Raw genomic sequence first — 12228 nt, 5'->3', positions numbered from 1 at the left:
ATCACCTCTGTGGCTACTTGAAAAGTGCTTTAGTATTTTTTCCCCCATTGTTAAAGATGGCCTTCTTTTCCAATGAGTCTGTGAGCCTCGTTTTGCAAACTGATTAACGTCTCACTACAGCCATTACTCTATATTCAACTAGGCCTGTGTTAGGAGAGGTTGTCAATTTCATGCTTGTTTTATGACCTACTCTCCCCTCAGTCTCAGAAAATTTGATTGGCTCGATCTCCAGGGTTTCACTGCTATTGTTTGTAGCTTTGAAACTCCCACCTAACAGACCCCATACTATGGGGTGGAGCAGAGAGTGGTGTACAAATGAGGGTGATGTGAGTCATAAAGCAAGCGTCCATCTTGAGACTGACTGTTCCTTTTAGGGAGAGAGGGACTCAGTCCACTGAAGATTTTTCCGACCTGTGTCAAAAGAGAGAGGTGGTGAATTCATCAAATCATATTAACTTTCACTGTAGCGTTTACATACTGCTTACCCAAATTACTTGACTGTAATTGCACATTGAGACATGTCAACACAATCTGTAGTCAAATGGAGAGCACAATGTCAAGATGAATGGACTGGCAGTGCATGCTGGTCAGTGGGGAGAGAAGCTGGATCACCACACATCAAACCACACACTGTAAGTTCCCCATACAGTATGTCAAATAGGGCACGTTTATGTTTATGCATACGCGATAAATAATTAACTTGACATTGACGCAGCCTACACTGCTGACATCCAAACTGGCATGGTTCCCAGTCTTTAGATCTTAACAGCCTTTATGCAGATGAAGAGTTGAAAATAACTTCTGGCCATTTGTTATATGTTCACACCACCTGCTACACATACCTTTCGGTTAAATCCCCATCCACTAAAAAGCAGGTTGCTGGTTTTCCCGGATTTTTTCGGTTTCTGCTGAATGCCCACTGCTTAAACAGCTTACCCCGCACTTCAGCCGTTAACTTATCTTTGCGCAGTGTGGGTTTTCGCTGTCCCTTAAAAGTTAGCCAACAGTTGTGGCTGCTCTTTGCTCTACCATAGTAGAAAGTTATAGTAGAGGAGATGGGCTGGTTTTACTTTTGAATACGCATGCTCTGAAATAGAAGCAAATACTGACGCAAAAACACGTATTACCTGAATTTTACTCCAATGTATCACAGCAAGAGTCAGACATAAGGAGATATAGGGGTGGATGGTGCATGACTTGGTTTGTTGTGATTGACTTGCTCATGGCTGCAATTTTAATCTGATCCCAACCTTATTTACCCCTCTGAGAATATACCAGTTCATGTGTAACAAGGTGACCTCACAAACTACACAAATAGTTACTTACAGGCTAATCACACTGCTCAATGTTGATCTCTAAATCCATCCTGCTCTTTTACACTCGTTGTTGGTTGGGACAGGAATGTGCTTTGGACTGAATCCCTCTCCTTTTGTCTTGAGACATCAAACTCGTTTGTCTTCCACCCCACCTCTGGCAAGTCCTCCCTCCTCTCCTCTCTGTGTGCTGTCGTTCCAATAGCAGTAGCTTCCATTTTGAACCCCATCTTTTTTATGATTTCATCTTTAAATCATTCTGTTGTGGGGAAAAGGGCTCCTCGCAACTGCTAATCTAAAGGGAAATGCTTTGGTTGAGGAAAGTTTCTCTTGCGACTCCTGCAAGCTGAGGAAAGGTAATTCACATCACTCATGTTTTTGTGTGAGCCACTACTCTGACAGTGGGGGTTGTATGTCTCCTTTTTGTTTGTTTCATCATGGACCGGGTGAAAGAGAATCCATAATTTCTCACAGTGCGTTGTGGAATTCATTGCCTGGATCATGCTGGATGCCAAGGCTGCTGCTATATGACAAATTATTCTACTCTAGATCAGTCCCATTTCTGTAGCCAGAATTATGGGACCTTAATTGGAGTGAATATCAATTTCAGTGGCGAGAGGATGAGGTGGGGTGGAAGAGATGGGTATTAAAATCTCACCTAATGCACAACATTGATACAACGTTGTACAAGGCATACACTGCGTTGTGAAAACGTTGAGCATTAGAACTCTGGGAACTGGGCTTTTTCCCGATGGTGTTGGGTGGGATTCAATGCTGACAAAAATCTGGTCTATTGTTCCTCTCCCCCCGAATCTTGCCGTCCCCCTGACAGATGGTGGTGCCGCAAACTTTGGCCTCAACTTCCTCACCTTCATCATTCTCTTCAACAACCTGATCCCCATCAGTCTGCTGGTGACTCTGGAGGTCATCAAGTTCACACAGGCCTTCTTCATCAACTGGGTGAGAGAAGACACAGGATTTTGAGCCCCGTGGTTATCATTGACTGGGGTTGGGGGTCAATTACATGTATTTTTAATTCAGTCAATTCAGTTTACTTCCTGATTTGAAATGTAATTGACCCCCAACCCTGTTAATGTCTCATATAGCTCTGACCCCAATTCAAGTCTTTTGTGCATGGCACACAGGTCTCTAACTGTCTAGTCACTTGATGTCAAAGTTTAAATGTTTGAAGTTGTTGTCTCAACATTCTATATGATTATTTCAGGATACAGACATGCTCTATGAGCCCACTAACACCCCAGCCGTGGCTCGCACTTCCAACCTGAATGAAGAATTAGGACAGGTAATGCTGCTTGTTCAACATTTTTATGAATTATATTTAATTCATGAATTATATCCACCTTCCCCTGCACATAGTAGTTGCAGCAAATACACATTTGTTTCCAACGTTGACAAAACATGTATTCTAGTCACCCATGAATTGGTGTTGGTTACCATTTGAAGTAAAGTGTTTGTGCATTCTGATCTTATTCCATTACTGATTTAAACGGAGCGCCACTTGGCTCAGCGTTCGTGTTGCTGGTGTGCCGCAGGTCGACACTAAGCAATGATTGGCTGTCTCCGATCGACACTGAGCAGTGATTAGCTGTCTCGCTCTTGTCACAGGTGAAATACATCTTCTCCGACAAGACGGGGACTCTGACCTGCAACGTGATGCAGTTCAAGAAGTGCACCGTCGCCGGCGTGGCCTACGGGTAAGATATGCCTCCACTCCCCCTCGCTTGTTTACCTCCCTCTATCACTTCTCTCTCCCTCTACCACTCCTCTTTCCTTCCTCCCTCCTCTCTCCCAATCACCTTCATTAAGTGAAGTGTGGACTGTGGTATACAGCTGTACATCTGGCACTCCTTGTCCTGTCCCCAGCCGCCTCATTAGCAGTTGCATCAGTGCGTTCCACTCTTCGACTCAGACTATAAATAACACAGTGTACTGTTTGCACGCAAAGGCTTTTTTTTTGCTACTGTCCCATGGATCCCCCCCCCCCCAGGTACAGTTGTGAGAAATGTCCGTCTCTTAAAAAAAATAAAAAAAAATGTTTTTTTTTCATGAGTGTGATGATGGCGGGTAGTGCTTCCATGTTGTGGCTTAGCTCTGTATTGGAGCGCTGACCAGGAATTAATGCAGTGCTTATTGTGGTTGTAATAGATGCTAGGGGCCTTTACCCATCAGATCAGCTGTGGTATACTCAACTGCTCACAGCTGTTCAGTAAGGCTGTTCAGAGTATACTACCTCTGGGATAGCCTAGACTGTATAGTTAGTTGAGTCTTCAAAAACTCATGTAATGTTGTAACAGAGCGCTTTAATCTCAGCCCGTGTTTTTATTTGATGGTCTTACACTGAGGGAGGGGGTTGTCCTGTTAGTTCATAATGCATTTATTCTGTGAATATGCTATCAGTTCCTTTCTGCAATTTGAAAATGACACATTGCTAAATGTGATACAGGCAGCTAAGAAGTTCCCAGGGAACTGTGTGTGCATCCCAAATGGCACCCTATTCCAGCCAAGGTTCACGTTGCCGCGCCTTCCTTTCCGGCCAAGGTTCACGTTGCCGCGCCTTCCTTTCCGGCCAAGGTTCACGTTGCCGCGCCTTCCTTTCCGGCCAAGGTTCACGTTGCCGCGCCTTCCTTTCCGGCCAAGGTTCACGTTGCCACGCCTTCCTTTCCGGCCAAGGTTCACGTTGCCACGCCTTCCTTTCCGGCCAAGGTTCACGTTGCCACGCCTTCCTTTCCGGCCAAGGTTCACGTTGCCACGCCTTGCTTTCCGGCCAAGGTTCACGTTGCCACGCCTTGCTTTCCGGCCAAGGTTCACGTTGCCACGCCTTGCTTTCCGGCCAAGGTTCACGTTGCCACGCCTTGCTTTCCGGCCAAGGTTCAGGTGCAAGGAAGGGAATAAACACGTCAATCAAAGAACCATTAGATTTGTTTGTGGAGTGTTCAAGAATATCACTTTCTCCTTCTTTTCAAAGCTAGAGAAGCATGCCATAAACACATTGACAGCAGGTTTCTGACATGTAAACCCAAATCGAGTGGGGGAAATTGATACGTTAGAATGTGATCAAAGCATAGCGTGCTGTACTGTGTAACCATCCCTGCTGTAATCTACCCATTTAACCACATGTCAGTCATAATCACATTTAAATTCTCTTACGGTTTCCTTTAACCATTGATTTTCTGGGGACCATCATGGAGAAAGGGGCTCTACTACAGTGACACAAGGTCTTTGCCTAGTCCTGGATCTTCTCGGGCTGTCTTGCCAACTCCTATTGGTCATTTGTCACGACCATACAAACATATAGGATCAGGTTTAGGAAGCTGTCTGCCATTGTAGGCCTATAGCTGGAAAGTCGGAAGTTTACATACACTTAGGTTGGAGTCATTAAAACTAGTTTTTCAACCACTCCACAAATTTCTTGTTAACAAACTATAGTTTTGTCAAGTCTGTTATGACATCTACTTTGTGCATGACACAAGTAATTTTTCCAACAATAGTTTACAGACAGATTATTTAACTTATCATTCACTGTATCACATTTCCAGTGGGTCAGAAGTTTACATCCACTAAGTTGACTGTGCCTTTAAACAACTTGGAAAATTCCAGAAAATGATGTCATGGCTTTTGACTAATTGACATTTGAGTCTATTGGAGGTGTACCTGTGGATGTATTTCAAGGCCTACCTTCAAACTCAGGGCCTCTTTGCTTGACATCATGGGAAAATCAAAAGAAATCAGCCAAGACCTCAGAAAAGAAATTGTAGACCTCCACAAGTCTGGTTCATCCTTGGGAACAATTTCCAAATGCCTAAAGGTACCACGTTCATCTGTACAAATAATAGTATGCAAGTATAAACACCATGGGACCACACAGCTGTCATACCGCTCATGAAGGAGATGCATTCTATCTCCTAGAGATGAACGTACTTTGGTGCAAAGATGCTGGAGGAAACTGATACAAAAGTATCTATATCCACATTAAAACGAGTCCTATATTGACATAACCTGAAAGGCCGCTCAGCAAGGAAGCGGCCACTGCTCGAGAACCGCCATAAAAAAAGCCAGACTAAGGTTTGCAACCGCACATGGGGACAAAGATCATACTTTTTTGAGAAATGTCCTCTGGTCTGATGAAACAAAAATAGAACAGTTGGGCCATAGTGACCATTGTTATGTTTGGAGGAAAATGGGTGATGCTTGCAAGACGAAGAACACCATCCCAACCTTGAAGCACGGGAGTGGCAGCATCATGTTGTGGGGGTGCTTTGCTGCAGGAGGGACTTGTGCACTTCATGAAATAGATAGCGTCATGCGGATGGAAAATTATGTGGATATATTGAAGAAAGATCTCAAGACATCAGTTAAAGCTTGGTCGCAAATGGCTCTTCCAAATAGACCATGATCCCAAGCATATTTCCAAACTTGTGGAAAAATGGCTTAAGGACAACAATGCCAAGTTATTGGCGTGGCCATCACAAAGCCCTGACCTCAATCCTATAGAACATGTGTGGGCAGAACTGAAAAAGTGTGTGTGAGCAAGGAGGCCTACAAACCTGACTCAGTTACACCAGCTCTGTCAGGAGGAATGGGCCAAAATTCACCCAATTTATTGCGTGCAGCTTGTGGAAGGGTACCCAAAATGTTTGACCCAAGTTAAACAATTTAAAGGCAATGCTACCAAATACTTATTGAGTGTATGTAAACTTCTGACCCACTGTGAATGTGATGAAAGAAATAAAAGCTGAAATAAATCATTATCTCTACTATTATTCTGACATTTCACATTCTTAAAATAAAGTGGTGATCCTAACTGTCCTAAGACTGAATTCTTAATAGGATTAAATGTCAGGAATGGTGGACAACTGAGTTTAAATGTATTTGGCTAAGGTGTATGTAAACTTCTGACTTCAACTGTGTGTCTTGCCATCAATCAGTATCCAGATAGATATTTGCCTTTCACTCTCTCAAAAACCAGGGTGCAATGGAAGGGGGCTGCTCAGTCCCACCATTCATGGATATGGATCTGTGCTTTTGTAGCAGTATAGACTTTACGTCCGTCCCCTCGCCCCGACCTGGGCGCAAACCAGGGACGCTCTGCACATGTCAAGTCACCCTCGAAGCATCGTTACCCATCACTCTACAAAAGCTGCGGCCCTTGCAGAGAAAGGGGAACCACTCCTTCAAGGTCTCAGAGCAAGTGACGTCACCGATTGAAACGCCACTAGCGCGCACCACCGCTAACTAGCTAGCCATTTCACATCGACTACACTTTCATCAGAGAAGCCTAGAGTTATTGTGCTGATCCGATCCCTGTGTGCTCCCTTCCTCTCAGCCGCTACCACGACTGTCTGCTAAGGGTCACTTTCTCCCTCCCAGGCGGTTTGTAGGAGGCTTGATGATGGCTGCATTTTGATACACAAACATGATTTTAGAAGTGCTCCACAGAACTACCAAACCAAAGAGAAAGCATAGAGCAATCTAGCTACCATTAATCTGGAAGGAAAAGTGAATTTCTAAGGTAATGCTCTGAATAATCTGAGCTGTCTGACAATGAGCGTCCTGAGAGGGGTCTTTAGCCTTTTATACACTATGGATTTTAGTTTGCTCTTCCCTGCATCTCTAAGGTAGACTTTCTCTGTCTTTACAATACTATTCTCAGCAATGGTCACAAGATTTGTCCTCATCTCCCAGCGGGCAAAACTGGTTGAAATGGTGTTATAATGACCTTTCTTCTTCTGGTTTAAATGGTGTCATAATGATTTTTCTTCTTCTGGTTTAAATGGTATCATTATGACCTTTCTTCTTCTGGTTGTGACGACGCCAGTTCAAACGGCTTTTCCCTCTGGCTGGGTGAATTCTAGTAATGGGTTCATGTCCTTACTACTGCTTCCCACTGCAAGTCTTAATGGCTCTTCCCAGGGTTCCAGTCCAGTCTGTGGTCTGTGAGCCTGGACAGCATAGTGCCCTACTGGAGTCAGAGGCCCAGTGTAATGTTACACACACATCAAATGTATTTATATAGCCCTTCTTACATCAGCTGATATATTATCAAAGTGCTGTACAGAAACCCATCCTAAAACCCCATACAGCAAACAATGCTGGTGTAGAAGAACGGTGGCTAAAAAGGCCAAAACCTAGGAAGAAACCTAGAGAGGAACCAGGCTATGAGGGGTTGCCAGTCCTTTTCTGGCTGTGCCGGGTGGAGATTATAACAGAACATGGTCAAGATGTTCAAATGTTCATAGATGACCAGCATGGTCAAATAATAATAATCACAGTAGTTGTTGAGGGTGCAACAGGTCAGCACCTCAGGAGTAAATGTGAGCTGGCTTTTCGTAGCCAATCATTCAGAGTATCTCTACTGCGCCAGCTGTCTCTAGAAAGTTGAAAACAGCAGGACTGGGACAGGTAGCACGTCCAGTGAACAGGTCAGTGTTCCATAGTCACAGGCAGAACAGTTGAAACTGGAGCAGCAGCATGGCCAGGTGGACTGGGGACAGCAAGGAGTCATGCCAGGTAGTCCTGAGGCATGGTCCTAGGGCTCAGGTCCTCCGAGAGAAAGAAAGAAAGAGAAAAAGAGAGGAGAGAGTTAGAGAGCATACTTAAATTCACACAGGACACCGGATACGACGGAAGAAATCTCTCCAGATATAACATACTAACCCTAGCCCCCCATAAACTACTGCAGCATAAATACTGGAGGCTGAGACAGGAGGGGTCAGGAGACACTGTGGCCCCATCCGATGACCACCGGACATGGTCAAACAGTCAGGATATAACCCCACCCACTTTGCCAAAGCACAGCCCCCACACCACGAGGGATATCTTCAACCACCAACTTACCATCCTGAGACAAGGCCGAGTATAGCCCACAAAGAACTCCGCCACGGCACAACCCAAGGGGGGGATGCCAACCCACATCCACTCCACCACGTCATCCTCCTCAAAGACTAATTAACTAGAGCAGTAATTAATATAGCCATCCCTATGCGTGAAGACATTAATGAATTCAGCTGCACACTAGTGCTCTTAGAGACATATAGTAGCAAGAGATGTGTGCTTGTCTTTTAGGAGTCTTCTAGTCACTGATCCAAGGTCAACCCTTATGGTGAATGTTAGGAATTGAGGGAGGGTAAGCTGATTTCAGACCTTTCTTTGACACACCTGAGAAGTAATAGCATTCAAGAGTTGTGTATGTGGTTAACTTGAACATAGCATCAGGCATGTCCGGTAACGGGAGTTAGATCTGTGAAAAGACCTAAGAATGCGTATTGTGTACTTTGTCCATTCACAGTGTATTTGAATGGGTGTTGTGGAGAATACAAAGCTCAGAATAGTGAATTAATTCCCAGCCTCAGTCTTATTTGGGCCAGTCAAAGTGGCCAAGCCACAATGTTCTCTTGTCATCTAGATAGCGGGACAGTGTCCGGTCAACTCAAATCCTCCCATGTACAATTAACAAAAAGCCTGGACCGTAATTAGTTTGCCAGAGCGGAGATGTGAAAATAATTTGCCACTCTCGTCTTGGAGCAGTGTACGCAGTGACCACATTTGGAGTTCCCAGTGGGGAACACTTGGCAGCCCATGAGACACAGACAGACACACACACAGACAGACAGGATGTGGGGCTGAGAGGCCTAACACAGCTGTCCTCTCGCTCGGCTGACCAAAGACAACTGGAGTATTAAAACTTACCTAAGCTTCTGCTGCTTTGTTAGCAGTTCGCTATTATAAAGATGGTCAGTCACTTCCATTGGAACAGATCCTCATCAATAACCACTATCCCAGCGATCTACCCTCATGTGAGATACTAGCCCTCTCTCAACAATCTCCCTTTAAAATCTCCAAATTAACCCAACACCTTCTGGATAACCAACCAGTCAATGTAATTTTTTCATTGTCTGCATGTTAACAGAACATGGTTGACTGTACAGTATTCTGCAACATGATTTTCTCTCAACAGTCACATACCCGAGGCTGAGGATGGTAGTTTTGCTGAGGATGACTGGTAAGATTGCTGTGGTGGTGTTCTGTGTGCTACTGCTCTCTTGCTTCTGTGATGTATAGTGTTGCATTGTGGGTGTAGTACTTTGGAAATAATTCACTGTGCATCTGTTTTTTTGCTGTGTTTTGATACACTGACTTGGGGCATTGTGCTGTATGGCACCAAGATAATGTTTTCTGCAGGCGTTAGAGTAAAAAAACAGAATCTGCATGGAAATGAGTTATCAGTTAAAGGATTATGGGTTCTCAGCTACTGTACAGTATACAGTGTTATAGCTTACAATAGACGTCTGGAAATGCGACACAGTGCAGTCTGCTTGGCATGTTGTGAAGCATTTCTCTACTTATTATACTGTGACGATGACTATTGCGGCACAAACTCCCTTTTCCCAATTTGAATTAATCTAGCGGTTGAGACCCAGGCAACACACACACACACACACACACACACACACTCCTGTGATCCATCTGCTGCAGTGTGTTGTAATCCACAGCATGGATGTGTCTCATCCATTTTGCATGGGAGAATTTGGCCTTTTTGTTGATTCCAAATGTGGTGCCTCGCAGGCTGCTGGGGAGACGGACGTGGCTGTAGCCAGTTTCCCACCTTGTGTGAAAGCATGCCTTTTTTTTTACTGCCTTTGTCTTTGAAGCAACCGGTGTGAATTTAGTACATTAATATGAGGTAACTTAGCGAACATACGGACAGATACCAACACAAAACAGAGGCAGATATTTATTAAAAGTACTCTATCTTCTTCTTTGCCATAGTCATGAATAATAGATACTACCAGACTGCAAGAATTGTTCTCCCTCCTTCCTGAAAGAATATCTGCTCACTGATATACACTTAATAAAAAATACACTTCTCTTGCCAGGCTGCTCAGTGTGAAATCTCATTGGATTATTCCATTCATCAAATATACTACCTCAAACTCACTTAGGCCTACGCCGGGGACATCAATCATCCCACATGTAATACATCTGCAATCCTAAAAACAATCCCAGTCCTGGTGGGTCGGGTGCTGCTTCCATTGTTTTTATTTTGTTATTAGAGGCAGTGCGCTCTCTCTGAAAACGCTGAAACGCCAACCCAAATGGTTGATGAGGTGCAGACCATTGGATAATAAAGAAAGCCTGTATTAGTCCCAGTCATTCAATGGGAGTATAATTTTGCCAGACACAGATTGTGGGACTTGATAAGTATATGGCGGTGCCTAGAGTGTACAACATGGAAAGATGAGGTGAGCCTCTTTGGAGAAGAAGGAAATGAAACTCCAGCCTGCCTGCTGCCCTTCTTCAATCTCTAGACCATCTGTGGTATGAGCTTTACAGACAAATTCCATACTGTCTCTGTGGGAAACCATATAATTTGGCGCTCTTTTTCATGGTCCTTAGAGCCAGATGGGAGCAATTGTCCTGTAACATTGTCAGTTGCAGCCAAGAAATTCTGGACACATTCAGCACCAAGAAAAATCCATTCCGTCCCGAGAAACTGTTAACACACATCGGCCATTTTGGATATTGACCCATCTGTTGCTTCTTGGTGACAGAAACAGCATGTGCTGTAACAGAGCTGTTGTTGAGTTAGTAAGGAGGCCAAAGATACAGAGTGTGAACAACCAGTGCTCTTGTTCCTATAGTGACAGGATGGATCACTGCTGGGCTGTAGAAGGTAATCAATAACAGACCATCCTTCACGATCAGCTTTAACCTCAGAAATCACATCAAGCCGATGGACTCGGGCGGCGGTGATGCCACTGCTTTGTCAGTCTCGGCAAAGGGCTTAGTTTTCTGTTCACTGCCTCAGTGCTCCATTTCTATATACAGTGCATTAAGAAAGTATTCAGACCCCTTGATGTTTTCCACATTTTGTTACGTTACAGCCTTATTCTAAAATGGATTAAATTGTTTTTTTGGGATATGTTACACATTGCATCCAACAACAACATTGACGAATATGCTGATTCGGTGAGCGAGTTCATTAGAAAGTGCATCGGTGATGTCGTACCCACAGTGTCTAAAACATTCCCAAACCAGAAACCGTGGATTGATGGCAGCATTCGTGCGAAACTGAAAGCGTGAACTACCTCTTTTAACCAGGGCAAGGTAACTGGAAACATGACCGAATAAAAACACTTCAGCTATTCCCTCCACAATTCAAACAATCTAAGCGTCAGTGTAGAGACAAAGTAGAGTTGCAATTCAACGGCGCAGACACGAGGTATGTGGCAGGGTCTACAGCCAATCACGGATTACAAGAAGAAAACAAGCCCCGTCGCGGACCAGGATGTCTGGCTTCCAGACAGACTAAATAACTTCTTTGCTCGCCTTTAGGACAATACAGTGCCACTGACACGGCCCACAACCAAAACCTGCGGACTCCCCTTCACTGCAGCCGATGTGAGTAAAACATTTAAACGTGTTAGCCCTCGCAAGGCTGCAGGCCCAGACGGCATCTCCAGCTGCGTCCCCAGAGCATGCGCAGACCAGCTGGCGGGTGTGTTTACGGACATATTCAATCAATCCTTATCCCAGTCTGCTGTTCCCACATGCTTCAAGAGGGCCACCATTGTTTCTGTTCCCAAGAAAGCTAAGGTAACTGAGTTAAATGACTACCGCCCCCTAGCACTCCCGTCATCATGAAGTGCTTTGAGAGACTAGTGAAGGACCATATTACCTCCAACCTACCTGACAACCCTAGACCCACTCCAATTTGCTTACCGCCCCAATAGGTCCACAGAAGACGCAACCACACTGCCCTAACCCATTTGGACAAGAGGAATACCTATGTGAGAATGCTTTTCATCGACTACAGCTCAGCATTTAACACCGTAGTACCCTCCAAACTAGTTATCAAGCTCGAGACCCTGGGTCTCGACCCCGCCCTGTGCAACTG

The 12228-nt window shown here is 44.6% G+C and overlaps 1 protein-coding gene across 8 annotated transcripts in view; it reads left to right on the top strand.

The window, feature by feature from the left end:
• LOC123993554 (phospholipid-transporting ATPase IA-like) overlaps positions 1-12228 on the top strand; it is a 197570-nt gene that overhangs the window by 98840 nt on the left and 86502 nt on the right. For 6 of the 8 annotated variants that reach the window (XM_046295834.1, XM_046295831.1, XM_046295838.1 and 3 more), the window contains 4 exons: positions 2146-2273; positions 2539-2616; positions 2940-3028; positions 9289-9333. In XM_046295834.1, the coding sequence (XP_046151790.1) occupies positions 2146-2273; positions 2539-2616; positions 2940-3028; positions 9289-9333 (340 nt within the window). The remainder of the gene's footprint in view (positions 1-2145; positions 2274-2538; positions 2617-2939; positions 3029-9288; positions 9334-12228) is intronic. The other 2 variants (XM_046295836.1, XM_046295837.1) reach the window with 1 other exon arrangement.

This window comes from Oncorhynchus gorbuscha, linkage group LG13 (assembly GCF_021184085.1).
Source record: "Oncorhynchus gorbuscha isolate QuinsamMale2020 ecotype Even-year linkage group LG13, OgorEven_v1.0, whole genome shotgun sequence".
Lineage (NCBI taxonomy): Eukaryota > Metazoa > Chordata > Actinopteri > Salmoniformes > Salmonidae > Oncorhynchus > Oncorhynchus gorbuscha.
The sequence above is the reverse complement of the archived record's forward strand: the minus strand, read 5'-3'. Positions and strand labels throughout refer to the sequence as shown.